The sequence below is a fragment of the Leptosomus discolor genome, chromosome 6 (assembly GCF_034619465.1).
Source record: "Leptosomus discolor isolate bLepDis1 chromosome 6, bLepDis1.hap2, whole genome shotgun sequence".
NCBI lineage: Eukaryota > Metazoa > Chordata > Aves > Leptosomiformes > Leptosomidae > Leptosomus > Leptosomus discolor.
Genome location: NC_141396.1, coordinates 21,141,312 through 21,168,890, shown reverse-complemented (window position 1 = coordinate 21,168,890; position 27,579 = coordinate 21,141,312). Strand labels below are relative to the sequence as shown.

The window sequence follows — 27,579 nt, the reverse complement described above, 5'->3', positions numbered from 1 at the left end:
AAACTGTGTTCCTTCTTCTGCGTGCCTTTGGCTGCTGTGTACGATGTAGGGAGTAATGTGCGCTGTGTTCCCAAAGGACAAACAGGCTTTGCTATTCTTGAGGACAAGGTTCTCTTCATTACAATGTCATTTGTGAGAGCTGGCACAATAGAAACAAACTGCCATGCTTCCCTAGGAGCAAGGTTGCAGTGACAAGGCACTAGGCCAGATGTTTATTTACACTGATCAGGATTCACTTTCCTAGTTGGAAGTTGCTCACTGTGAGGCCAGGTCACTTTGTCTCAGTGTGTACTTCAGTGTCTGTAAAAAAAATCCAGGATAATGCTACCAGCCTCTCAGAAGTGAAATGATTTGAAGCCCTCTGTGAAAGGTGCTATGCAAGCTCAAGCTGCCATAGTCAAGCCAGCCCCCACAACACCTCGTGGGATGTGTGCCTTTTGTGTTTGTTCTGGGGCCATGGGGAACAATGCTCTTTCAGGACAATAGATGTCTGCGATTCGTAGTGAATTTCTTTCCCTTCTTTCATTAAAGTCCATTCATTTCCAGTTCAGGCTCTTCATTCTCAAACACACATCTTGGATATTTATCTATTTCTATTAATCTTACTTAGTCTGTGCATCTAATCTCTATGAGATGAAACATTTCCTCTGATGGCAAAAGCTTAAGAGTGCTATTCTGACAACTGGGATGCATTGAGGAGAACCTCTTGGCAAGCTGGCTTGTTTTTGGCGAACAGACATATTTGAGTAGTGAGACCTCAGGCATTTATACTGTTCAAGACAGCACAATGCTTAGCACTTAGTAAAACTCAGAAGAGAACCATTGCCTTGGAAAGCTAGACGCATATTGGCAAGTGTTTTTTTTTCAAGATGGATATGGAAAGCTGGATTCCGTGCCCAGTTTAGCTCATGGCTCGCTATGCAGCTTCAGGCAGGCCACTTCATCTCAGAGTCTGTAGCCTGTAAAACAGTAACATAAGCTTCCTTCTTGTGCATGTTATTGTACCTCTTGCCTGCTCTGCTGGGTGTTTCAGGTAGAGGAAAGCAGAACTGTGATGGTAGTGTTCCCTATTAGTAAATAAAAGGAGATTGATCCCTTGCAGATTCAACTATCCAACAGAAGTGAAATCATAGCAGCTGTGGCTCAGTAGCAATTCAGCAGTGTTTCATCCAGTGACACAAGGAGAAGCTCTGTCCCCAGCTCCTTATGTTTGCTGGTTTACCATGTTCTTGTTAAAAGGGAAAGAGAATGTAAGTGACTGGCACTCAAGCAGGAGGCTTCTGCTGTCCTGACTCCAGAGATCCTTGAGAGTTTGGTGACATCTGGTGGGAATCGGAAGGATCACAAGCCTTTTGTGATCGTTTCCAATTTATAAAAACAAGTTTTAAAAATAGTCCCCCAAAAACGAGTCACAAAAACTTCCATTGATTTTTACAATTAGAATCACAAGGTACAAAATCAATACATGTTGCTATAGAGATGCATACTGAACACTGTATAGTTTAGAGATCAAAGGGTTTGAAATGCTGATGGTGACATAGCAGAGCTGAAATACAAAGAATTTGGCATTGGATTTTTGCAGGCATGTAAATGTCATCTTTCTAGCAGCCTGGTCAGAATGTCAGTATAAAAAGTAAATGATGCAGCTCATGTTTGTGCTCATCATGTAGTGCCGGGCCTCTGATATAACCAATCTCCATCATGTTTAAACTTTGCATGAGGTACATATATGCCTTAGCCTGGAAAGTACCATTGTATGTTCAGTAAGCCACTTGTTAGCAGTTAGGTATGTGTGCCCAGAATTTGGATTAGCCGTGGGTCTGACAATGGGCACAAAACTTCAGTGAAGGGAAAGGCAGTGAAGTTAATGTTATGTTCAGGCTAATTCTGGTAAGGAGAGAGGGAGTGGGTTGCTTGAAGTTCAAATTAATTATCCCAGTTGATCTGCATGCAAATACACGTGAATGAGTTTTTCCTTTTTTTCTGACATTTTTAATCCTATAAACATAAGCACTGTTGCCTTTCCTGTCATTTTTGTAAGCTCCCTTTTTGGATCTAGGTGTGCACAGCATTTGTGTAGCTTCACAAGATGGAGCAAGTAATCAACAAAATTTTCTCCTGTCTTTTAGATATTGGAACAGTATGTCCCCTGAAAGACAGAGGATTCCCTGCATTTATCAACGATTTTGTGAGGCCTTTGATTAAGGGGGAAGAGTCTGAAATGTTATTCATCAGTCTCCTTTTCTCTCTCATCCCTTTTCAGGATTTGTAACAGGAAGGGTGGACATAGAAGGAGGAAATCAGTAAAATGATGCTCAAAGTTTTCAGAAGTGCTTGTGAAGGCTACACCACAGATCTAGCTACTACTGGGAATCCAGAGTGTGGATACACAGCACTTCCTGAAATTCACCCCTCCTTGAAGAGTGCTGAACTGGGACCTTAAAGTCACTGATAAGTTTAAACAATCACAGCCTGTTGCTGAAGGCGATTTGTCTTTTCATTCTTCAGTAAGAAAGAGTTAGGTTAGAGGACAAAGTAGGGTGGATTTTCAGGGTGAAATCCATCAAGTCTGAAGCGGATATCCTCTTAGCTACTTAGGAGAAAGATTTTCACTCTGAGGATTCAGGTTGCCGGTCTTGAGCTCCTCTGACCTCTGCCTCCCTTCCTGTGCCAGCTCATCTCTGATGTCATGACATGTAGTGTCACTGCTGGTAACCTTATTAGCAGAGCGACTTGTCCAAAGACCTTCATGCGGGCTGCTTACCATAGTATGAGCTCTGGCCCTATTGTTTATGACAGCACTAGGTGACCTAACTCACTCCAGTGGGTCCATCACACATAGCCTCACGGGGTGATTTTCCCCTCTGACAGGCCATTGTCACCATCCCTCCTGTTAGTACTCTGCTACCCCTAGCCTCATGTTCATACAACACACAACTACACACAGATGGGGCCCTTACGGAAAGCTCGTTTAGTTAGTGGATATTTACATGAGCATAGTGAGCACAGGGCATGAGTCTAAAGCTACTTGGACAGACCTTAGGCCTTTAATATAGCAGACTATATGGAGACTTTGGAGTTTAGTGTTGGGTAAGCCCATTATTTTAGCTTCCCTGACCAGCACTGGAGCAGGAAACAGTTCTGCTGATACTGAGGTGTTTGTGGTACTACTACGACACAGTGATAACCTGTTAAGTCCATACTCAGAGAAAGCAGTGTTCACCATTGTGCTACATACGTGGCACCTTTTGCGGCAGAAAGATTCTCCTACACAAAGCACAGACAGGGATGGAGGCAAAATCCCCACTGACAAAATCTCTAGTAGCTGTAAAGGGGCATTTACTTGAATGTTTTTGATTCTATTCTCTAGAGAGCAGTGTTACACACATGCATACTTGTGCACTCACACACAAACACAAACGTTACTGTGTCTTAGGTTGAGGAGTCAATGGATGTCTTAGTGTAGAATATTCTGTGATATGGCAGAGGGTAAGAACAAAGAAAAGCGGACATTAGTCCAAGGAGTTAAAGAAAGGTGGGAATTTTTCCTGCCTGCCCCGTTTCCTGTATAATTTGTCAGTCTGCATCCGTCATCAGCCTGCTCCAGTGGCATTGTAGGCTGGTGAATGCATCCACACTGATGCAGATGCCCTTCCCAATCATGCCAGTTTTCTCCCAGACCAGTAGAGATCATGTATGTTTGTGATATGAGATAGATTGGGAATATTATATCTCTTCTGGAAGACAAGGCAATTGCAATATACAGGCTTGGTACCCCCAGCTGTTAAAGAAGTAACTGAGAACTAAAATCAGAGCAGTCACATCCCAGTGAATGTTCAAAGAACAGCCTGACAGGAAAAGAAATGCTGAAGTTTTGGAGGGAAACCTTAAAGGCAACTGAACATATGTAAACCCTACGGCTGGAAGCTGTGGAGAGGACAGGGTATCCTACCTTTGGTGAACAGGGAGAAGGGCAGCCAGAACATATCTCACAAACATGTTAGTCACAGATCATTTTGGTGTAAATGGTGGGGGGAAAAAAAGGCATGAGGGTGTGATTAAACTTTACCAACCTTGCGTTGATAAGGAGCAGACAAGTGAATGGGACCAAATGGGCTTTGATTAAGGACAAGCCTCACCTATCAGCAGCAGTGTGGTACAGGTCCTAGAAAAGCTAAGTGGTAACCTAGGCTGTGGTAAGAAATTTTATTGTCTATTCCAAGTGCTGTGTATGGATTGCTTTTTGAAGTCTTCTCAGGCAGATGGTTTGTGTAGTGATTTTTGAGGCAACTTGATTGAAGCTACAGAGAGCAGCAGCTTTGATAAAATGTTCTCTTCCCTGCCCAAGGCTGTAATTACTTCAGCTGGCTACAGGCCATTGACCAGGGCAGCCCTGACCACCTGGAGGTAGTCTAGCTGTACTTTGGATTCCTCAAGGACTTTACAAAAAACTGGGAGTCAAGGTGCACAATCAGCAGTGGGATATGCAAACATGTTGCCCTATTAACTGAACAACTGAGAGGGGAGAACTGTTGACAAAGGGGAAAGAAAAATTTTATTTAATGGATTTCTAAATATATTTACTTGGTGGTGGTGCTCCCAGTTTATTCTGTGTCCTTCTCAGAACTCCAAGGAGATAATTGAGTTTCACCAGATGCTTTGATAGACCTCAAACCAGCGTTATGTAAGTCCCCAGAAGGATTGCTTGGATGACTGAACCTGGCCTTTTGAGCCGCTGACAGTCTAGCAGAAGAACACCCAGCAGCCACATACACTCTTAGCTAGGGTTCTAAGTCAGTCTTGATGAGAAGAGGAGTAGGTGGAGAAGTCTCCATGAGATCAAAAATCTCAGTGGGAGCTGGCATGGAGTGCTCTGAAAGAAGCTGCTGTTGCCTAGAGCAATGTTGCTCTGAAGGAGTTGAGCATTTGTATTGAGATGAGAGGTGTTGTCATCCCACAGCTGCTGGCATCTCAGGCTTTGTCCAAATCCTGTTTATGGGAACAGTTTTAGATACTGTGATCTAAAATTGCCATCAAGCAAAAGGAATGATGCTCAGTCTGTGCTAAGTGGCTCGAGTTAGGTGATACTAACGGAATTCTTAACTGTGAAATAACCATTTTGTTCCTACTTGCTCTTCAAATGATACATTATCAGAATCCTGCTCTTTCTAGGGGACAGGCATGTGCAACGGAAATAGCTCACAGTCATGTGAAATGTTTCCTTTAATGAAGCAGCAGAAATTTCCTAATAATAGACACAGATGCTTGCCACATGTACCTTAACTCACACACAATAATGGAAGGTAATATGTGGTAACTGAAAAGTTCAAGGATGAAGAGTATTTTAGGCTTTGTATGGTCTTTTCCTTGAGTACTTCCTCGACACTTTGCAAGCGTTACCCATGACTTGCACATCTCCTCTAAGACAGCAAAAGAGTAGACAAGGAAAATGAGGTGTGATGCTGTTAAGGAACTTGTCTTACGATTAATTATAGCTAAGATGGAGAGAGGAACCCAGGAGTTCTGGAGGAATATGTGTAGTGCTATTCCAAGTTAAATAACTTTGATTTTCAGTAGATAAAAGAAATAAAAAGTTCCACAAGATTCATTAAATTATTTCAGCTTAGGATCCCAAAAATGTCAGAAAGCACTGCCTGTGTTCCTGTTCAATACACAACTACAAGTTTTGCCTGGTTTCAGTGGATAAAACAGGTATGAGGTGGAGGCAGGACAGTTTAGTGAGACCAAGGTTCAGTTCTTGCTTCTGGAACAATGGTAGCCTCAGTAGATGGTTCCTTTGACATGGTGCTAAAGTTGCAGTAAAACCTGGAGCCATCTTAGTGAGGTTTGGGATTTCCTTGCAAAGATTCAACAGTTTTGGGTCTGTTTCACCCAACTTTTCCAAAAGTTGTGAGCTAATTTTGCTATAGGTGTGCTTTTGTGTGTGTTGCTGGTTGTGGCAAGACTGCTCTCTCCTGATGCCGTAGCCCAAGTTCCTGCTTTATCAGCACTCTTACGTATGCAATAATAGCAGTTTCCTTGCACTCATAGTGGGGATTTGTTTTGTGAATGCTAGTGTTGCTATAGCTGTTTCCCTTATGTTCATTATCTCCTGTATGTTTTTGTCATTCATCCAAGGATGCTGGCATTAAGCAAGCTTACAGCCTGTCATTTCTGCTGTGGAAGCTATTGGTAGGTGCACTGAATGGGCCAAGAGATACTGCAGCTGGTGCTTTGTCTGGGCTAAATCTACTTCAACTGTGAAGGAAGTGGTCAGGGAAATCGGAGCTTTTTTTATGGCGGTGTGATGGGAAAGCCTACAATTCCTAGTACACCTTACCAAGAGGGCTGAACAGGAACAAGGAGAAGAGAACAGGGAGGGAGCGCAGGCAACTTCAGTTAATTGCTAGGTTGTGTAATGAGCTGGGGTGCTGGACATCTGCTGTATAGTCATGGTTGTCTGTCACCTGGTTGGGGGTGTATGTTTTAGGGCATTTTAGCTGGCTTTTGGCTTTTTGTTTGTTTTTGAATGGTTTAATGAGCAAGCTAAATAGCTGTAAACTTTAGAGCAGGATCTAAAAAAGTTCATTGTCCCTCAGGTGGGCATGTCTATCTGGTGCTGTGCAGAAGGGGCAATGAATTCTGAACAGCCACCTACTTCTGTGGGAGGGAGCTGTGTACAGAACCCAGTTAAATAAAGACAGACATGGAAGAGTTAAGCCTAGCTAAAAAGTAGAACTCGTCACTGGCAGATCTTGCAGACTGATATCCAAGAGATACTCCAGACTCTGCATCTTCTCTTAAACTCCTATATTGGCTTCTCAGGCCTCGATCAATGCATAAGTGGTGTTAAAATAGCAACTCATTCTAGTGGTCACTGAAAAACTGTATCTCCCAATTTCAGCAGATGTGCAGCTACTGGATGGTATCTTGTCCTCTCTCTGAATCAGTATTGGCATATTAAGGACACTGAATTAGAATGTCTGTTGTCTAAGGAGAAGCTGAGACAACTATGGTTGTTTAACATAGAGAAGGGAATGTTCAGGGTGGATCTTAGCAATATGTACATATTCCTAGATGGGAGGGAGTAAAGAAGGCAGAAACAGACTCCTCTTAGTGGTATCCAGTGACAGCACAAGATGCAGTGGGCATAAATGGAAATAGAGGATATTCCGTTTAAACATCAGAAAACTTTTTTATTCTAAGGAAGGTCAAATGTCAGAACAGGTTGCCTAGACAGGTTATGGAGTTTCCATCCTTGGAGATACTTAAAACCCAAGTGAACACAGTCCTGAACTCCAGATGACACTGCTCTGAGTTGGTGGGTTTAGACTAGGTGCTCTCCAGAGATTCCTTCCAATCTCAACTGTTCTGCGGTTTTGTGGTTCAGTGTTGATTGTTTCATGCTGTTGGGCCTGGAGAAGCACAAATGAGGTATGAGGTTCCTGGTGTGCATTGAGTAATTGACCAAGACAAGTGATACGTTTATGGCACTACAGAACACTCTTCTGGTTTCTGTATTTTTTATTTCTAAACCTATGGAGATACATCAGTGCAAGATTATGTGCAAATCACACTTTACTGTTACACATATCTTTTAAGTGCTGTGCCTGTCAGTCACACACATTACTGGATAGCTAAAAGATCAATCTAATAGTGGACTGTCACTCTAAGTCTGCTTAGACTGCGAGGGTGAGCTTTCTTTTCAGTGTGGAGATCTCAGGTGGTAATTATTTTTTGTAGTATTACAATAATACTCAGTCATCTTTGCAAGCAGTAGGAAGGCAGTCTTCATGTTGAGCCCAGCTTTGTGATTTAACTGTCAGAAATATCATTGTCTTTCACTGGTAACTGAGTGTTTTGCACCTGGAGGTGTTGTTCCATTATAAACCCAGTAAGAAAGGCACTCAGATTGTGCAAAATATCATTTAAAGTGCTATTTATTAATGCTAACACTGTAAAGGAAGATAGTACAGATAATCTCAAGTCCCTTCAGGTGCCAGGAACTCCAAGTCGTGCAGCATCAAACAGGCATCTGATCCAAGTGCAGCACACTGTCCAGACCTTGTCTGTGGAAGGGTTGCCTCATTTTGGTCATTTGCACTATTATATGATCTTCTCACAAGAAAACTCCTCCATTCAGCATTTCTACTGCCCAACAGAAAGAATGTTCACGTGAGAACTTCTTGCTGCACTTTTAGGTAAAGGCAAGAACTTGCAGGTGGTGTAACCAGCAGTAGCAAGTGGGAGCTGCCTACAAGCTCTCTGTTACATTAGCTGGCTACGTTTACTTTGTGGCTTAGAGATCCACAGCACAACACAGGCCTGAGGGCTAAGCTACACATGCACCACAGCACAAGCTTAGGCCTGCTCAGTTTAACTGTTATGTGGACCACATTCCTCTATGTGCAATGGTCAGGATTGTTACACGGAGGTATGGGACACTATCTCCAGTCCTCATGCTGTAGATGAATTTGCAACATATTTGAGAAAAGAAACCAGTTTACAGGGATTATTTTACACTAAATATACCCCAACCAGATTCAGCTGCTCACAGTGTTTCATAAAACCAGTTCTTATAAAACTCCAGGATAACTTCCCATGCTCATAATTTTCAGTAAAAGAAGAAAGAGCTTCATTCCAAAGCATGACCAAAAGGTCAAGAGCAAGTTTATTCATAAGTTAGGCACTTGTCTGATTTGGACAGATCCTGTCAGATTTCTAGATCCCCTTTCCTAGGGCCAACCAAGTACCTCATTATCATTATTTTAGGCTCTATAGAGCCAGCAGCAGTATGACTATATAGACATCAGCAGCATGCAGCACCTGCCTGGCCAGGCAGGCGCTTCCCAGTCTGGAGAGAGCACTGCATCCTGCCATGCCTGTCTCGGTAACACTTTTGAGTGAACCTTCTTGAAAGTTCATGGAGTGGGTTTGTGCCAACGGCAGAAGTGACCAATTGCGATTAATGCTGTCGCAGTAGCGGTTTGCCCATAGGTGGCAGTCTTTGCTGTTCTTTTGCAATACTAGTGGTATTTGCATTTACTGTATTTGTTCCGTTAGCGAAGATTTCTCTTGCTTAGTAAGGCCATAAACTCCAAATGAAAAGACAGTTAGAGAAAACTTCCTGACTCATCTCTAGGGCTTTCTAAGAAAATTAAAAGGAAGCCTGATCATATTAGTACAAGTTGTAAAAATACAAGTTGGTACTTTTTAAAGTCAATTATTCAAACCTGACAATGTTCTCATAGCCAATAGCAGCCATTTTGGCATGTGTGGGTATTTTAAGGTGTCTTGCCGTTGCAAATGGTGTATTACAGAGAGCCATCAGCATGAAGCAGTCCTGAGTCCATGGACCTCAAGGAAGATGTTAAAAGAAAGAATAGGGACACTGTTTTCCCCCTGCTCACATGATTTTGTAACTTAATACTATGAGATGGTTGTCCTACTATGTTTGCTTTTAAATCGAGATAAAATGGTAGAAATAAAAAAAATAGGAGCAGTCTTGATGGCAGTAAAATGGTTGCTTCCCAGAGTGAGATGACAAGATGTGCTGTTCCATGGAAAGAGCTACCATTTGAACATAGTGTCACTGCCAAGGTTTTGTGCTATAGTGTGAATCTGAGGACTGTTTTGAGTGATTGTTATGGCAGGCACTGCCTCCAAAAAATGTGTTGGTTTTGTTTGCATTTGTACTGCAGCTTGTCCTTATTGATGACTAGGCAGTAGAGTAACATGACTTAGAAATGGAAATAGTGATCTCAGTGCCACTTTGGAAGTAAGCAGTGTGACTACAGGCACAGACTGAAGTTCTGTAGCATAATACATCTCTTACATGTGTGTAAGTTCCAGTCAGACCACTTTATATGCTAAATAATATTTCATCAGAAATGGGCCAGAGCAGTACATCCTTTTTTCAGACTGAGGAAAGATACTTTCACATGTAGGCACAGAATAGGAGCTTCTATCATCTGGGTTTAGTTCCTGAGTTTTGCAAAAACTCTGTAGACATTGGACAAATCGCCAGCCCCTGCCTCGATTCCCTATGAACAAAAAGGGACAGTAGATCTTCCTTTCTTTCCAGTTTAGCCTGACTTGTCAAGTAATGTGAGCTCTTTAAGGAGCGGGTTATCTCTTGTTCCAAATAAGTGCATCTCAAAGAGCCTTGATCTCCATGGGAGTTTTGCATGAATAAAGAACTCAGAGGGGAGACTCTTATTTGTGCTGTGTATGGGGGGAAATGGTGTATGAGCTGCTGGATGTAGCCAGACTCCCCTATACTTAAATGCTTCTTAACAGTCTTCTAAGTGTTCTCGGTTTATCCACACTCTGCGCTCAGTGGCCCTGTCTATAAAGGATATGAGTGTACCCCAGTAGTGCAGTGTAAAAGAAGAAACCTGTGAGGTGCAGAGATCCTATTTAAGTGGTTTGGTTTATTCAGGAAATCTGCAGCAGGGTTGAAAGTTGAATCCCTGAATCCTACCTTAAAAGGTGAAGCTGAGAACAGTTGGTTCCTTAGCATCTCCAAAGAAAGCATATACAGCAGCCGCATCTGCTAAGCACTTTCTGGTGGTGACTCACTGTGTATTTCTCCATACATGGTGTCTGTTGTAGGAAGGAAGCTGCGCCTACTATTTCAGTCTTTCCATCCTCAAAATTTACCTGCTGTGTAGGCTGGCTGTCAGCAGTGGACCTCATGAGTGGTACTAGTACTGAGGTGACCAGCCTCTAGCTTCAAACATGTGCAGAACTCTTGCAGGTCTGCAGTTTTCTTGAAATGTTTCCAGGCTGTGGATTGAGAGACTTGCTCTGTAGGATTGCTCCAAGACTGTGACAGATGGAGGGCCTGTTGCCAGCATGTGGCAGATTACGTCTATCTGCTTCTTCCCAAAGTTGGTTTGAGAGGCTCTGAGACTTTCTGTGGGTGAAGGTTTCCTTGTTCTATAACAGATTATGAAATATCTGGAAGGATAGTTCTGTTTTGTCTTATTCTGCTAGCAGTCTTAGAGGACTAGATCTTTGTAAAAGTGTATGTCTTATCCAAAACAAAAGTTCAGTCTGAGTGAGGATGTTGTTATGGGCACCATAACCATAGTATCTGTTTAAAAACATTTAATTATTATGTCCCTAAAGGATAAGAACATGGGATGTAGCAGAATGTCTCAGAGGTCAGTAATACCTACTTCAGGGGAATGTACAAAAGGTACCATCATCACAAAATCTGCTTTTAGAGAAGTTTAAATATAAACCCCAATTAATAAAAGATTATTTTCCCTAGAGCTCTTACTGGTTAGTAGTTAAGTATTACAGCTGCTTTTTCATAAAAAGAAATTTAAATGAAATACAGTGTTTTCAGAAATCTTTTTAATATCCCTGTAAAATAGGAAACACTTCTGTCAAACAGCAGACATTTCTGTCAAACAGCTTCAAAGATGATGCACAAATGTGGAAGAACAAATAATGCCATAAAGATTGTCCAGAATGCTTGGTCTAAACCACAGAAAAAACACCTTTGCAAAAAGTACAGGAATATTTTCACTGAGAAGCTTTTTAAAGTTGTGGTGCAAAAAGTGAATTGTGCATTCATGTGCAGTGTAGTGAATTTCTTGCATAGTAGTACATGTGCAGTAGTTAAAATCAAAGTGAAAGGCCAAATACCAAATGAAAGTAACAGGGTTATGAATAAAAATTTGGCTGATGACACTTGACAAAACTGTAAATAATCCTTTTATGTGACAAAGACGGTAAATGCAGAACGTGCGGTGATTAATGGGTCTGGGGAGGCTCAAATTCAATTAATTAAAGACAAAACACTGAGTTCTGTTTATTTATACCCGTATAAATTGAGGGTTACTCCACTAATTTAATGTTACTCTGGATCTCTATCAATATGTTTGGAATTAGCATCTGGCTCAATTTATAAATTTCATTTCTATCTTTTCCTGGCTTCCAGCAGACTGTCTGAGGGCAGAAAGGAAAAAATGGCCCTTGGCCTTAATTATAATTGTGTTACAGTGGCTTTTTCTAAAAGTCCTACTTTAAATTTGTATTTAATCCCTCATTCTTTCCAAACTATAAACCTTTCATTTGTAATTAAAATAAACAATTATTTTATTGTCTTGTTTCTACTGCAGTTTTATATTCAAATACATCTTAATATTTTCTCCTTTCCTGAAATCAAAGAAGTTTAAAAAATATGTACAATTCAGTTAAATGCTGTTATTTCCTATGTTTAAAAGTTACTCTTCCAATGCTTATCTAATAACTTCACTTCCATACATATCACCTTCTAGATAAAGGACTTAGGAGTAGTACTATAGAAGCAAGTACAATCTCACGAACTTGAAGAGCAGACTTCTGCTCAAATTCACACTAAGAAACACATTTTACAAGAGAAATAAACTGTACAGAGTTATTTACTCTGATTTAAAGATCTGATTCAGCCCCTACTAAGCCAGTGGGAATTCCCATAGATTGGTTCATATCCTAGATAAGAATTACAAAATAATTAATCAATGGAAAGGATCAAGGGAAGATGAAATGTATATGCATGTCACAATACACACAGTCATTTCATCTGGCTTAGTATTGCATTCCTTTTTACATGGATGCAGAATGAAAGAATACTGATGCTATCTACAGCTGTTCATATTGCTGGGAAAAATTAATATTGCATCCAATTATAAGAATGCTCTTCCCGCTTTGAAGAGAACCAACTAGGGTTTAAAGGCATTCTGTTTTTCTGACAGTTTCTTGGTTTAAGATGTCTAGTGATGGTGGTATAAATTCATGGGCTGGAGTGATGACTGGAAATGGTTCTACATTGTTCAAGCAACCAAAGGTAAATAAATTGAGTCCTCCCACACAAAAGCATAACTACTGTAGAAAATACTGATATGTAGTCCAGAAGCCAATAGTGCACAAGAATATGCAAGGGATAACTGATCTTCCACCAATGCCAGCAGGATCTTAGATCTTTGTAGTTGCCCTCTGGAAAGTAAAGCTAATTTCAAAGGCTGCTATCTTCTTGACACAGTCCCAAAATATTTTCCCAGCAATTATGTTATTATACAGGACACACAAAATTGTCCATGGCAATTTAACAGCAGTATTGCAGTGCTGGTTGGCTGTTTCTCCAAACTGTGAGCCAAGGTTTAAATGACTTACCCAGGACATGTTAAGCAAGGTTTTGAAATGCCTTAGAAATCAAGAGTAATCTAACAAAGCACATAATATAACACTTGTCTGTGCTGGCTTGACTTTTCTTTAAAGCAATCCCTGGAGTCCAAGGGAAATAGCAACAAGGAAGACTCATACTGCAGTCAGTAGGAATCCGTTGCTTGAAGGTTCTGAAGGACTTCCAGCACAACTTCGTAACAGAATAAATACTCATCCTGTACGCAGAGACATCAATGTGAAACACCTGGTTACATTCAACATAGATTCTAGACAAAGAAGGATGGACTGGCTGAAGTGCTGTTTATAACATCAACATATTTGTAACATGAATACAAAGTCTTAGATATTTAAGAGTACCCTTACTCTTTTTGTTCCATCACTTGTAAAAGTTCAGGAATGCAGTACCTGTAAGCATGTGCTCAAGTCTCATTTATGTCATTGAAGGTTATCTATTTGCTTAATTTCAATCACATGCTCACTCATTACCCTGAAGAAAATATATCAAAACATGTGGTAGAATATTTGCATATAAGGAGAACTTATCCTAGTCTTGTCTTGCTTTTCTTCCCACCATGTGTTTGCTCTAAATGGAGTTAGCCACATCTTGTCTTTTCCTATGTGAAAACTCTTTTCAGAGGCGGGTTTAACTTGGCAGTGGAAGGGTTTACTGAGGTAATGATAACTCATCAATAGCAAGAATTCAGCTGAAGGCCGCAATTTTGCAGGGTAGAGTTTATGGTATCTCACTGGTTTTGTTGTTGATTCCTGCTTTTCTTTTTGCTTAAAAAAAAAAAAAAATTGGGGGGGGAGGCTGGTATCTGTACTATATTGGTGCTTTGCTTTTATTTCAATTAATTAGTAAGAGACAGACCTTTCATATTTAAATCTTCCACTTTCTTGGAAGGCAGTTATTTTCCTCAAATGAGAGGGCTAAAGTTATGCTTTAAGCCCCACATTTATCAAAGCATGTGGATAAGTACCACTAATTGTGCTTTTAAAAGTCATAATCTAGTTGAATATTGAGAACTTACCTTAGTTTGGATCATGCCAGAACGCTGATCTCTCAAATCTCTCACTATCTGCTTGATGTTGAACTATCAGAAGAGAAGAGTGTTTATTTTGTTGACATGGAAGTTATAAAGAAAGATTTAAACATTTTCAGATGGGGAAGCTGTGACTCTGTTCTTTTACAAGTAGTATATTTGCAGTTATTATCTTTTGTTTAAAACAACAAAAGCTGGGTTTATTTCATTTTGTAAGGATGAATTCTACCAGGAATTACTCTGGTGTACGATACACCCACATGTTGTTGACATCCATACTAACCTGTGATACTTAATTATGATCTCTTTGATACTTACACATAAATGTTTTTCTATATAGCTGAGCAGAACTTCAACACACAGCAAAACTCCACTTCTTCCAATGCCAGTGCTGCAGTGAGCAACAATAGGTCCTGTACTGTGAGCTTTTCTCATGTAACAAATAAATTTTACAAGCTGCTCAGCCAGTTTTGGAGTATTGTTGTCCGGCCAAGTGGTAAACTGCAAATGACTTATAATGCGCTTCTCTTCTGTCTGGAAGAGAAAGACCAGAAATGTTAAAATTGATCAGTCCTAAGGCCAGTTGTCAAGGAATTCCACTGATAAATTTTCCTTCAGCCTCATTGTTAGCCAACTGTTTGTCTACCTTTGGAGGTAAAGCTGGCAAGGGATGCCAAGGATAACAGGAAGAGCTTCTTTCAAGTACATCATGGCAAAAGACAGACTACGGAAAATGCAGACCTGCTGCTGAATGAAGTGGGTACCCTGGTGACAGAGGATACAGATTTAGAATTACTGAATGCCTTCTTTGCCTCAGTCTTTACTGTAAGGCCAGCCTGCAGGAATCCCAGACCCTGGAGGTAAAAGAGGAGGTCTGGAGAGAGGAAGACTTCCCCTTGGTCAAGGAGGATCAAGTTAGAGATCATTTAGGCAAACTGGATACCCACAAATCTATGGGCCTTGATGGGATGTACCCATGAGTGCTGAGGGAGCTAGTAGATGTTATTGCTAAGCTGCTCTCCATCTTTGAAAGGTCACGGAGAACAGGAGAGGTGCCTGAGGACTGGAGGAAAGCCAATGTCACTCCAATCTTTAAAAAGGCAAGAAGGATGACCCAGGAAACCACAGGCCAGTCAGTCTCATCTCCATCTCTGGAAAGGTGATGGAACAGCTCATTCTGGATGTTATCTCTAAGCATGTGGAGGAAAGTAAGGTTATCAGGAGTAGTTAACATGGATTCACCAAGGGAAAATCATGCTTGACCAATCTGATAGCCTTCTATGATGGCATGACTGGCTGGGTAGATGAGGGGAGAACAGTGGATGTTGTCTACCTCAAATTCAGCCACCATTATACAATATTAATCCACTCTGGCAGGCCTTACTGACTTGATTTTATGAGAACAGTAAGCAATTTGTAAAACACTGAACACACCAGCTCTGTGACTATTAAAGGAGTACTTTTTGGACATTCTTGTCCAAATACATGTAATGTTGGGTCCATGGCTTGTGCAATGAGCAAAGAAGAAGCATTTCATTAACCCAAATATCACACCTCTTATTCAGACTTTTGCATTCCCAAAAAATTCTGAGTAAATGTTACAGAAGAAGCAAAGAATAATACTAGTATTTACTCATGTAAAATAGCTAATCAGTTTCAACATACATGAACGTATTAAGTCTACTCAACTTACCTGCTTATTGATCATTTCTATTGTTCTAATGATGAAGTATCCCAGAATCCGGTAGCTGTCTAGCCTGAGACGAAAATTAGCCAGGTCTATAGAGTCATGGGGAGGTTCAGGCCAGTATCGATGACACTTGACTTGCCCTAGCTCCACTTCTTTTGTCATCATGGCAATCACATCTGATTCGCTCTCCCAGACCATTTGCCAGAAATCAGCGATAGTGGAAGGAAGAGGCCCTTGGGTTATAATATAGAAATGTTCCTCTTCTCCAACTTTCATTCTAATGTAACTTGCATTAATGTAGCCATTCTTTTCTCCCAGAGGAACTCGTGTCTTATCATCTGTACAGAAACAGAAAGTTGCTATTTCAGCTGTAGGTCTGTAGTTCTACCATCTCTATTGCTCAGGAGATGGGGAACCTCAGCCTCTAGGAGCAAAGTATGCCTCTGGATTTTAGAATATATTTGGCTAGTAGCACTAATATTAATCACCACTAATAGGGATTCCCACAGACATATCGTGTGGTTCACTGTAGCTTTATTTCTCGAGACACTTGTGTAACACAGTTACAAGCCTTCTAGTTACTATAGAATTGTTTAGCAGCAATTCAAAATAGTGTTTCCAACACTACTTTTAATGTACAGTGTGGGAACATATCACTGGATATTGGTATTATAGAACAGGAAACTTCTGAGAATGTATACTGTATCGCTAATACAGAGAGCTTAACTGTGCTACAAATTTTGCATGTGTTGTCCTGCTGCTGCAGTTTAGAAATGCATCAAGGGTCCTGAAACTTTTCCTTCTGTTGTGATACCTCTCAGGGAATCATTGGGCAGTACGTTATTTTTTGGAAATTCTTGTTATCAGCAGTTATTCAGCTCTTGGAGTCAAATCTTCCTTCTAAAGGAAGGACTTCTCATCAGTGACAAAACTTTTTTTTCTGACTCAGAGCAGCTGAAAGCTCTGGTTGGATATTATGCCTTCAAATACTTCTGAAAGAATCTTTATCTTTCCAAGAGCTATGCAACTCCATGATTTCCACTGTACTTTTCAGAATTCCACTGTGTGACGAGCAGTAGATGTAGCTGTACATTTAAATATATTTAAAGAACTGCTATTATAGCTCAAGTTACAGATGCCCACAGAAATGGAGATCAATATGTATGAGAAAGAGGGAAGGAAACACCAAGATAACTGCCCCCCTGCCAGAGCAAGTGCTGCCTTGTGGAAGATGATACTTCAGAAAATTATGTATTGTGCAATGCAGTCATCCTTAAGTGAACTCTACCTCTTTTGCGAAATTTCAACACATTTCGTTATTAGTGGAGCATTCTGTGACTAAGGATGTGGTGGGATTTGCAACTCCTACATCTCAGTGTTATAACTGTTTTTCTGTTTTCCAATGTCTTTGTTCATTGAATGTATGTTCTCATTAATGTGCATACTTACATGGAAGGATGTCTCGGTATCTATTTTTATGCTGGTTTTCCAGTGCTTTGCCAGTTCTGCAGTCGTCTGTTGGTTTCACATGTTCTAAAGCCTGGATCGAAGAGAAATAGTCAATCCATTTTGTTCACATCCTTTATAGACAACCTTTACAGAATCAGTGTGAGCAAAATTTATTGTTATATGTGACCCAAGACTGGCAAATAGACTTGTTACAGAAGAGAATCAGTATATCATCCTCAACCTTCTAGGCAAGGAATTAAAATCACTTTGTATTTTCTTCAGCCTGCACAAAATTTCTGGGGTTTTTCAAGTGAGATTTCCCACTGACATCATCAGCCCCTGTCATTACAAATCCCTGTTGTATATTGATGTAAAATAGATATTTGAAATAGCATCTTGGCCAAATTTCAGCGTTCATAACTGAGAACATACTAACTAAAGCACAAGCTATTGCACTGTTAACAGGTAGTGAATGCCAGTGAATACTTTCCAGTGATAGAGGAAGGGATGGATGTAGGGAAGAGTGTCAATGATGTTAAGTGCAAATCGTACGGTCATTAAGTGCTTAGCGATTTAGTGGAGCAGGGTGCAGTGTAACTGGAAGCAAGAATGTGCAAGTTAATTTCATTTACAGTTTTGAGTTACCTTCACTTTTCTTTATTCTTTTACCTCTTTGGTATCCATTGCACAATGCTCAGCTGTCACATTATGCCACTACACAGTGTATGTGGACTGAAATACACGTGACAGTTCTTTAACATCTTCATCAGTTACTACGGCATTTACCCAGATAAAATATCCATTGGCTTTGATCATCAGTGCTTTCCCTGTTAGATATTTACATTTTCTGTGCAGATGTGTGACTCGGCTCATAGTATGCTGTGCCTACATGAGTAACAAAATGGAATGGATGGAAACTAATACATGCCCTTGAGCCTTCAGGGAAAGTCAGCAAATCCTATATGATTGAGCCTGTGTGAGTTTGTACCCAGAAAGTCAGAGAAGGAAAAGCAAGTGAAAGAAACTGATAACATTGTAATTGCTACGAAAAAGTGATAGCAATCTATTTCACTGGTAATGAGTACATCCTTTAAAGAAAATTCCACTACTGTGTTGAAGTTGCTGATAACTGGGTACTCTGTTTATATCCTGAAACAATAAATCTTATATGCTTTCCTAATTTTATACTTTTTTATTATTTATATGCCATCAGATGCAATTATGTGTTTTCATTATCTATGGAGGTATGTTACTTTTCCTTTCTAATTATTTCACAAAGTTCCTGACCTTAATAGCATCTTGTGTCAATGAGTTCCACATATCACTGGAGCATTGTGTGAAACACATTCCTTTCATCAACTAAGTGTTTCAACACTAGTGAATCCCTAGCAGCATGGGATTCTTGCTTTAGTGCAACCTCTCGAGTAGTTTTTAGGCAGATGTTCAGCAGAGCTGAGGGGGTAACAGGAAGAAGTCAGTCTAGGAAAAAGTGATTCATAATCTACTTTTGTGTATTACTTATTCTTCATTCCATGTGGACAGTATCTTTGGGCAGCTAACAGTGTAAGCCTGACCTGCATGGAAAGAGAGAGATCCAAATACTGTAGCATCATTCAAACACCTGAGTAGAAGCCCCATTCTGGCTGGAATAATTCTGAGAAAGTGGAGTCAGTAAAGATACACAAGCTGATCTCCCATACAGTATGCGGAAAGCTGCTAAAAGTCACTTTCTTAGCTCTGCTAAACAGTCAGATCTTAAAAAGGAATCACACTTTACCATAAACTCCTTTAACACCTCTTGATTCTCAATCTGCAACTGAAGACCTTGAATAAGACCTGAGATGCCAATCCTTGGATCTACTCCAGTCAGTGATGGTTTAAAGTTAATTAACTGAGTAAGTTCGTCTCCAGAAGCAAAGGTTCTGCCTATAGATCAACCAAAAAAAAAAAAAAAGGAATTTTTAATTATTATTGTTCATAGTGCAAAGTTTTGGCTTTAAAAACTAAGGGGTTGCAGTAGTTAAGTACATCTTGATGCTTATACTGTGGAAGTGAAATGTGAAAAGTATTTTTGGTTTACTTGTGTTCACAGCAGAAAGAAGACTAAGTCAGCACCATGGATTCAACCAGCACCACATTTCATGTAACTTGGAAGCAGATGCAAGTATTGCAACTTATTGCCTCATACAGTTTCTAAATACAGTCTGTTCTCTAAATAAACTGTTCTTGTAGAATTGTAAACTTTTATGCTAGTTTATATTGGTCTAGGAGACTCTGGCCACATCTTCACAGGGAATCATCTTCATGTTTCCAACACTTTCCTGAAAATTAGTATTGACGTGCCTCACTGCTAGGAATAATCACTGCAAATTCTTCCTCCCTGAAGTAAGAAAATATCTTTTGTTCTTTATCTCTTACCTCACACTCCCCTTCAAGAACAAGATGTGAAATATCTTTAATGCACCAAAATCAGGATTCGGTTTTACTAATTAGCTCATCCTGAAGTATATGTTCTTGATATGTTTCTGATTGAAAACTTGACAGGTTAAGAAAATTAATAAACATCTCTCCAGAAATATCATTACTGGAGCAATTAAAAAAACTTTGTTACCATGTAGAATTAAAACAGTGGCTTGTTTGATAAAAAATAGTGGTTTGAGGCAGAGGAATTATGGGATTTGTCCTTTTAGTCAAGGGCTGCTGTTGGCAAAGAATAACACGCCAGCTGTCTCAAAGAAAACCTGATGATATGTTCCACAGGTTTGTTGTAGGCTGAAGACAAGGAGCAATGCTCTGTTCAGCCACTGAGGCAATGTGTCATTTATTTGCACTATATAACAGTGCGTGATTTGAGCAAAAGTCACGATGTTGCTCAAATTAATTCAATAACTTTCTTTTCCTCTTATTTGCTCAGTCTGTACACTTAATTGCATATAATCAAGGTATTCAGAGATTTTCATTTGTGGAAGGATGTGAAATTTCAAAAAGAAAAAAAAATCCCCACCGAAAACTAAAACAAAAGACACACCACCACCCCTCGCCCCGAAAAATAAAAATAAAAAGTTGCTTGTCCTTTTGAAACTGGAGTTCCAAAGCAGAGGTGCTCAGAGCAGTGGCAAGTGCGTGATGGCCAGCAGAGCTGCCCTCACTGGGTTCAGTTAACTACATTCAGACTCATGTTCCTTCCTTCTAGGTTCTCCAAAAGTGTTGGAGAGCTCCTGATGTAGGAGCTCCACATTCTTGTGGATGTTGCAAAGATTTGATGGCCTTCATATGCATCAGTGGTAAAAATTGTGTCTTGAGTTCCCTGGTCTTTGAGACACAAAGAGAAAATTCTTAGCTTGTATACAAGAGATTAATGTTGTTCTCACTGTACATATATGGAGGAGCTGGCCTATAAAGTTAAAGAAATAAGAGAAGTTTTTGCATGATTACTTCTAGGTAGAACAGAAATCCTGTGGGGCATATCGTCATCTTCATCATTCCAGCTGTCTGACTCAGACTGCTGACTCTCTCTTCTGCAGCCTTCACATTCTGCATATTTCTGTGACCTGTAAAACAGCATTAGTTGAACGGTCTTATGGACACAGCAGAAGCTTTGGTAATCTGAACCGTAGAAAGGTTTTGGTTTTAACCTATTTTTTTTCTCTTTTAACTTTCTTGAGCAACTATTTTCAAGAATTACTGTGAAGAACATAAGTTCAAAGAGTAACAGTAGCATTGCGTCTGGAGGAGTGCAAATATAGCTAGTGAAAAACACTATCTAATGTAGTATTTTATTTTTTCAAAGAGATAAGAACATGCTTTGTGTAAAAAGCTGCACAAAAATGATTAGAAGTAAGGTTTGTCACAGGTGTAGACAGTTTTTCATGTATGACATTTTTCAGTTGTTAGGCAATCATAGCTAAATAGGCCTTGCTTGTTACTGTTTCCTGAAGTATTTAGAAAATTCTAGAGCACTTAAATGCTTTATGTAGGAGATACACCTGCAGTCCAGAATACAACTATAATGTGTGCAGAATGGGTCAAATATTCCTTTACCAGCTAACTCCAATAACCCTCAGACCTAACTTAACTATGTTGGTAGGCTTAAGCATATGACAGTCTTACCTTATCCTATCCTGTGTATGATCATAATACATAATGTCAGAAATAGTAAAAGGTACACTTAAGAGGGAGAGTACGATAAGTAGCACCTTTGCAAATATCAGTAACTGTTGCAGGCTTTGCACATTCAAGTTACATAAAGCTTTTGCAAATAGAAAATAGAAATACCAGAAACTACTGGTAGTGAAAAGATTCAGATCACAGGACAGAAGTCAGAAGACCGTCCTGTTAAGAAAACAACCAGAAAAGATGTGTTATCTGAATATATGATAAGGTCACTTTGATTTAGCCATAGATGTATTTATGCATCTGGCACACAGAGCAAGATAATTTAATAATAATCACACCTGATATAATAGAGAGAAGCACTGAGCCTATGCTTACACAGATGATACGTGAACTCACTTGCAGATGCTCTCAAGATTTGTTTTAGCTCTGCAAGCAGTTAAGTTAGGGAAGATTTTCCTCTCTAATTAATTGGCCAAATACTGTTCTCACAAAATTTTAAGTTTCAAATGTAAATATTTAGTCCTTTTTTCCATTTGGGGGTTATAAAAGATAAGGAAAATATTTCATATATTCTGCATCATTATAGCAGACTAAACTGCCTGTCTTATCAACATTCCATTATTCTTTGATTTCCCATTGTACTGTAGATTTAAAATTTGAAGTAAAAATCTTCTTTTCTTGTACTATTTACCTTTGTTGAAGTAACATACTCAAATTCTCTTGATTCCCAGATGTCTCGAGTTCACCTTCTGTATAACTACAGCCGTAGTAGCACATGGTCTAGCCTTGCTGCAAGACCTGCTTGAAACATGTAGTAAAACCCATGGAGACCCTGTCTACACCAATGTGGTAGTGCTACCACTGTTCTCTCTCCACCTCAGCTACAAAGTCTACATGAGCTGTTACACCTAGAAGCTTACATTTCGTTTGTCTTGGTAGTTGTGTGGAAGCTGTTTAGCAACTCTTGCTGCAGATGGAGCTCCATTCCAATAGAACTGTATTTCTGTCATTTGGCACATGAATGCATTTGCATACCATACTAGGACAGCTCTGGGTATATAAGAATGAGTTATCTGTACTATTTATTTTAAAAGTTTTATTGCATTTGAAAGACTTACCTCTTTGAAATGTTATGAAAGATATCCTTATAGTCTTGTCCAGCCAGCTGGCCTCGCAGAGGTGAATTGTGTGTACTTTCTGGATCCTGCAGGTTTAATAGAAGAAAAAGCTGTGAAAAATCAGTACACAGAAACATCTAGAATATAGTTACTTTCATCACCATTCTTTCTTAGGTACATCTGACAAAAATGTGTCCTTCACTCAAAAAGGAAAGGGAAAATAGAATAGTTTCCACCTTCCAATTTCCACTTTATATTTTACAAAGTACGCAACTCTGATTCGGCATTTCTGTGTCTACTAGGAGTAAAAAGCCCCATCAGCTGTATTTATGATATTCATAACAATACAGTCTTCAGACTTCTCTACAACTTAGCATGCACAACTAAACTTTGAAAAAGTTCATGTTAGTTATATCCTCTCTGATCTCATAAAGAAAATGCAGTCACAGGACTCATGAGTCACACTCTACTCTTCACCTCTGAGCTCTTGGTAGCAGAAAGCACCAGGGTCTGAGATGGTATTGCTAATAATTTCCCTTTTTTATCTCAGATACATCAATGCCACCTGTTAAAAGCAGGGTGCAGCTGCTCTACTGAAGAAGCACTCAACTAAGAGAGAAGGCAGACCCTTGATCAACCTCCATATGCAGTCGAAGCAATAGTATTGGTGGCTAGTTTTCCATCCTATGGAATGATAACGGAGTCCTGTATTCCAATAATGATGCAGGACATCTGCTGTTAGTATGTGGAAGTGGCTCCTTCTCAGTTGTAACACTCAACAGATAATTATTTAACTTTTAGTTCAGAGTGGTGTTTCTTCTTTTATTCCTGCTTAATATTCCAGATGCACTCAGAAACCATCCTGGCATGTTACATGCTATAAACTACAGAATGCACCACAGAATCTTAATGGTAGCTGCCACTTATACCTTATTTTCTTTCTTTTGTCCTTGTATTTCCCCATTAGAATGGGGGAATTGATGGCTGCCTATTTAACCATTAATTCATTTACCCAGTTTCCGCAGCTACTGACTACACTGATTGGAGAATGCTATACAGATTTTTGTTTTCTGTTTGCCAAGGAAAGGTATTTTACTGCTGGGTTTTTTGCATTTTTTTTTTTTTTTTTTTTTTTTCAGTAGCTTGTCATTTTCAAAGTCTGTGTCTTTGGAGTAGGTGGCAGCTGTGCTCTGTAAAGTAGAGCTTCTATTCATAGGAGACAACCAAAGGCAAGTTGGAAATAATGAAGGAGAGAGAGTTAACGGAATCAATTCAGAAAAAAATCTTACCGTGTGCTTGAAGTTAGGTGTGTGCTATGCTGAACTACATAGACTTAACCACACTCTTAAAACTAAATTTGTGCATTAACACCTTGCTAACTCAGGGATCTAATGAAGAACTTGTAACCTTAATACTATGTCCTACTTCTCATTGATATTATTTATTGGTTATACTTCTTTGTCAGTTCATAGACACGACCTTGTTTTGATACCATGTTTCACCAGTCTCCAACAGTTTTGTTCCAACTCCCATTCCGACAGTATACTTAGAAATTCTTCAAACAAACGCCTCTTCAAGGTTTTCTCAGCTTATTCACATCAAAGATTTCTTCCATTTTTCTTTTTCTAGTTTTATTTTATTGGTTGAGGCAGGGTTTGTTTTTTTTTTTTTTTATTATTATTATTTGTTCTGGAGGATAAGACCACCTATATTTCTCACATTTTTTAAGGAGAAGTTTTACAGTTGTAAATTTAGAAATAATAGGTGCTGTAAAATTTGATGTGGAATGTCTTGCAGGACTTACTAAGATTCAAAAACATAACCACGTTTGAAGAGTTTGGATGCCTTGGAGTTATGAATAATAATGGAAGACAGTTAAATAGAAAACTTCTAAAGTATATTGTTTCAAAATACTGAAAGAAGAGTAAAATTAGTAAATAATTGCTTCCAATATCATAAAGCAGCAGAACTAGACTTGCATTTGTAACCTTCCTTCCCGCCACAATTTTGGCATATTTGTTATACTAATCATATGCTCTTATCTCAGTGAAATCCCCTGACTCATTCAAATGTTAGCAGCTCCAGTCATTGCAGCACACTTCCCTCACATTAATCTTTTTTGATTAAGAAGGTTTGGTTCTTGCCTGCATTGCAGCAAACCCATTTTGTAAATAAACGTATGAGTACATTATCTGATAACTTCTAGAAGCCTGATTCAGATTTTACCTTGGTGCACAGCTGGTTGGATTCTTCTTCTTCCTTGAAAGTGAGAACAGGCTGAGCTCGCAGTCTTCCCTCAGCACTGCCTGAATACCAGAAAATAACATCAAAGTAAAATGCCTATAAAGCAGGACAATATAGATCCATTTCTTCTGTGCTGTGCACACCAGAGGACTTTGATTTTGGAAGAGGTGCTGAGATACAGTGCCAGAAACTGGCATGGAATATCAGTTTCATGGATGCTCTGAGAGGGTTAGTATTGCCCAAATGCCATATATCACCACTGAGGAAGCCAGCATAATTTGGGTTGCCAGAAGATACACTGAAGTAGATCCCTGTGTATCAACAGCAGTTATAAAAAACCTGAAACAGAATTTAAATCTGCCCTCCCTAACCCACCTCATTCCTTCACAGTGTCAAGGGGCAAATACCATAGATGAATTTTGATGCCAGTGCTTCTGTAATATCATTGGGTTTTGCAGCCAATACCAGAGATTGACTTTGATGCTAGTGCTTCTACAATAATACTGTTGGCTTTTACTGGTCCAGAAGAACAGTTTAAAATTTTCTGCAACTGTATAATTCATCAATATCATGTGAGATGCAAATAAATGTCCCCACAGCTAGTTCCTTGAATTTGCAGAGCTGGAAGAGAATGGGAATATTTCCATAGCCCTTAATAGAGCAAGGGCTTCTATCAGCCTTTTTATAACTGACTGTCCCTCCATATTCTTGCATCATTAACCCCCCAAATTAAACTAGAATAGAGATGGGGCAGTGAATATGCTCCTTCTAGGCCGGTGCTGAGCATAGCTTTCTCATCCTTACAGAAAAGCTTTGCTCTTGAAACACAGGGGGTAGCTTCCAATAAGTGAAGGAGTGTTAAGTACTTATGATACAGGCTAGGTGTTCAAGAGGATTAAGTTCAGTCTAATAGATACTGAAAAAAATTCATATCCTTGAACCCTAGAGGCAGCTGCTGCCTAACAGCAGAATTGCCTAAAATACCTATGCAGGTAGGTTTGCATCAGTAAAGCTGACTAGATGCATAAATGTTTGCTTAAAATATGTCTAAAACCTGCAGTCAGCTCTGCATCTCTTCCTAGTCAACTGGGGAGAAAGCAAATAGCAATGGGAGTGCCTTCTTGCCTGAGAAGATTTGAAACAAAGCCTCCAATTTGTAACGGGCAGGCCAGAAGGTATATTAAGAAGAAATTCTATATTTTCCCACTGAAGTTTCTCCACATGATAGGAAACATTTCAGTGTTCAAAGAAATAGAAAATTGAGGAATATAAACCCATAATCTGTTGGTAATAGTATACCCTTGCTTCCATTCCCAGCTTTAATGAGTATTTAAAGTTTGAATGTTCAGTAGAGCAGAGCCTGCAGCAGGTGTTTCTTCCATTTGAGTTAGCTCTCTAAGTACTGCCCCATGCAGGTGGGTGTGCTCTCAAATTAATAGCAATCAACCTGGGAACAGAGGCTTCTGGATTTGAACATGAACAAGCACAGAAGGGAGAGGAGCTGTCTGCCAGGCAGAACAGGAGGTGCAGGGCTTTCAAGAGATAAAGTAGAAGTGCTGGGATGTGAAATTTGTCAGAAATTTATTTTAGCATCTGGTTCAATAATTGGCTGTGATTCCATTAATGAGTTGTATAAACTTGGGTAAAATCAGACCAGAAACCTCATGACTTAAAAACATAATCTGAGTTAAAACATCTTTGAGGTTCTTGCAGCTTTGCTTCTACTATTCCCAGACTTCAAAATCATGCTTGGGCATTCCTTCCCTGTGGTTGTATATTTTGAGTAGTTTAGTCAGAGCTGCAGATCAGGGTAAAGAATGTGTTTGTTTCTACAGCTATAAACCAGGACTAACTGTAAAGTTAGTAATATTGAATCGCTTTGCTAATAGGAAAGCTGAATTCAGGCAACACGTATGCTCGGTATATGATGAAGGTGGGATTATGTAGCTGCTTACCAGGTTCTGCTTTTGTGTTGTGGGGGGAAGGCATAGTGTTGCTCTGATTGCCTGAATAAGCCAAATGCAAAGCCATGCTTCGGCAGACAGTGAGTTGAACAGTGCCTCGAGCCTTCCGCAGCAAATCTATAACTGTCTGGCGTGGCAGGCCAGACACAAAAGTCTCATTCACCTGAAAAATACAATGATAGGTACTTCCAGATTCCTGTAACAGAAAGCTTTTTTAATCACATATCCCAGCACCGAGCAATCTTTATATAACTTCTTTGCACTTAGTGTGTTCTTTTCTGCTCCCGTTTTAGTAACTTGCTTGATCGTCCTCTGTTCTTTATACCACACTTGCCAGCAGTACACCATAGAAGTATAGTCTGCATCTCTTCTGAGATACTAAGAGGGCACTGTTTTCCCCATTCTTCAGATGGAATATGGAGTAGAGATGGAAGTAAATGCAAAATAGAAAATCAAACAAAAATATTGAAACTCCTAGAGGGGGAGAAAAAATATTTTGAGGTAAAAAAAAAAAAAAGAGAGATGATTTGTATTAAAAGGTGGTTAAGATAGTAAGATTTTAAGTAAGTATTCAAAAGCTCTAATTCCTGTGTTTTTTGCTTGACTTGATAATATCTAGCTGGCACCAATGACAGGTTCCTCCCAGTATCCTCCTGGTTAGCTGTTATACGCATGCTTGATCAGTTAACTCTTGTGTCCCTGATTTTTTGATGTGTAATCCTTTCTGGGCACAGTTACACTATGGAGTAGTTGCATGTTGCTGCATGCCCTGCCAT

General features: G+C 39.6%; 1 protein-coding gene across 1 annotated transcript in view; it reads right to left on the bottom strand.

Annotated features, from left to right (window-relative positions):
* Positions 1 to 13,322: 13,322 nt before the first annotated feature.
* Positions 13,323 to 27,579, bottom strand: part of FRMPD2 (FERM and PDZ domain containing 2) — a 61,411-nt gene continuing 47,154 nt past the window's right edge. The window contains exons 35-44 of the mRNA XM_086466660.1: positions 26,795 to 26,966; positions 24,822 to 24,901; positions 22,596 to 22,681; positions 20,797 to 20,912; positions 19,139 to 19,287; positions 17,362 to 17,452; positions 15,916 to 16,250; positions 14,541 to 14,756; positions 14,211 to 14,273; positions 13,323 to 13,394 (exon numbers count right to left, since the gene is read on the bottom strand). Of these exons, the coding sequence (XP_086322786.1) occupies positions 13,323 to 13,394; positions 14,211 to 14,273; positions 14,541 to 14,756; positions 15,916 to 16,250; positions 17,362 to 17,452; positions 19,139 to 19,287; positions 20,797 to 20,912; positions 22,596 to 22,681; positions 24,822 to 24,901; positions 26,795 to 26,966 (1,380 nt within the window). The remainder of the gene's footprint in view (positions 13,395 to 14,210; positions 14,274 to 14,540; positions 14,757 to 15,915; positions 16,251 to 17,361; positions 17,453 to 19,138; positions 19,288 to 20,796; positions 20,913 to 22,595; positions 22,682 to 24,821; positions 24,902 to 26,794; positions 26,967 to 27,579) is intronic.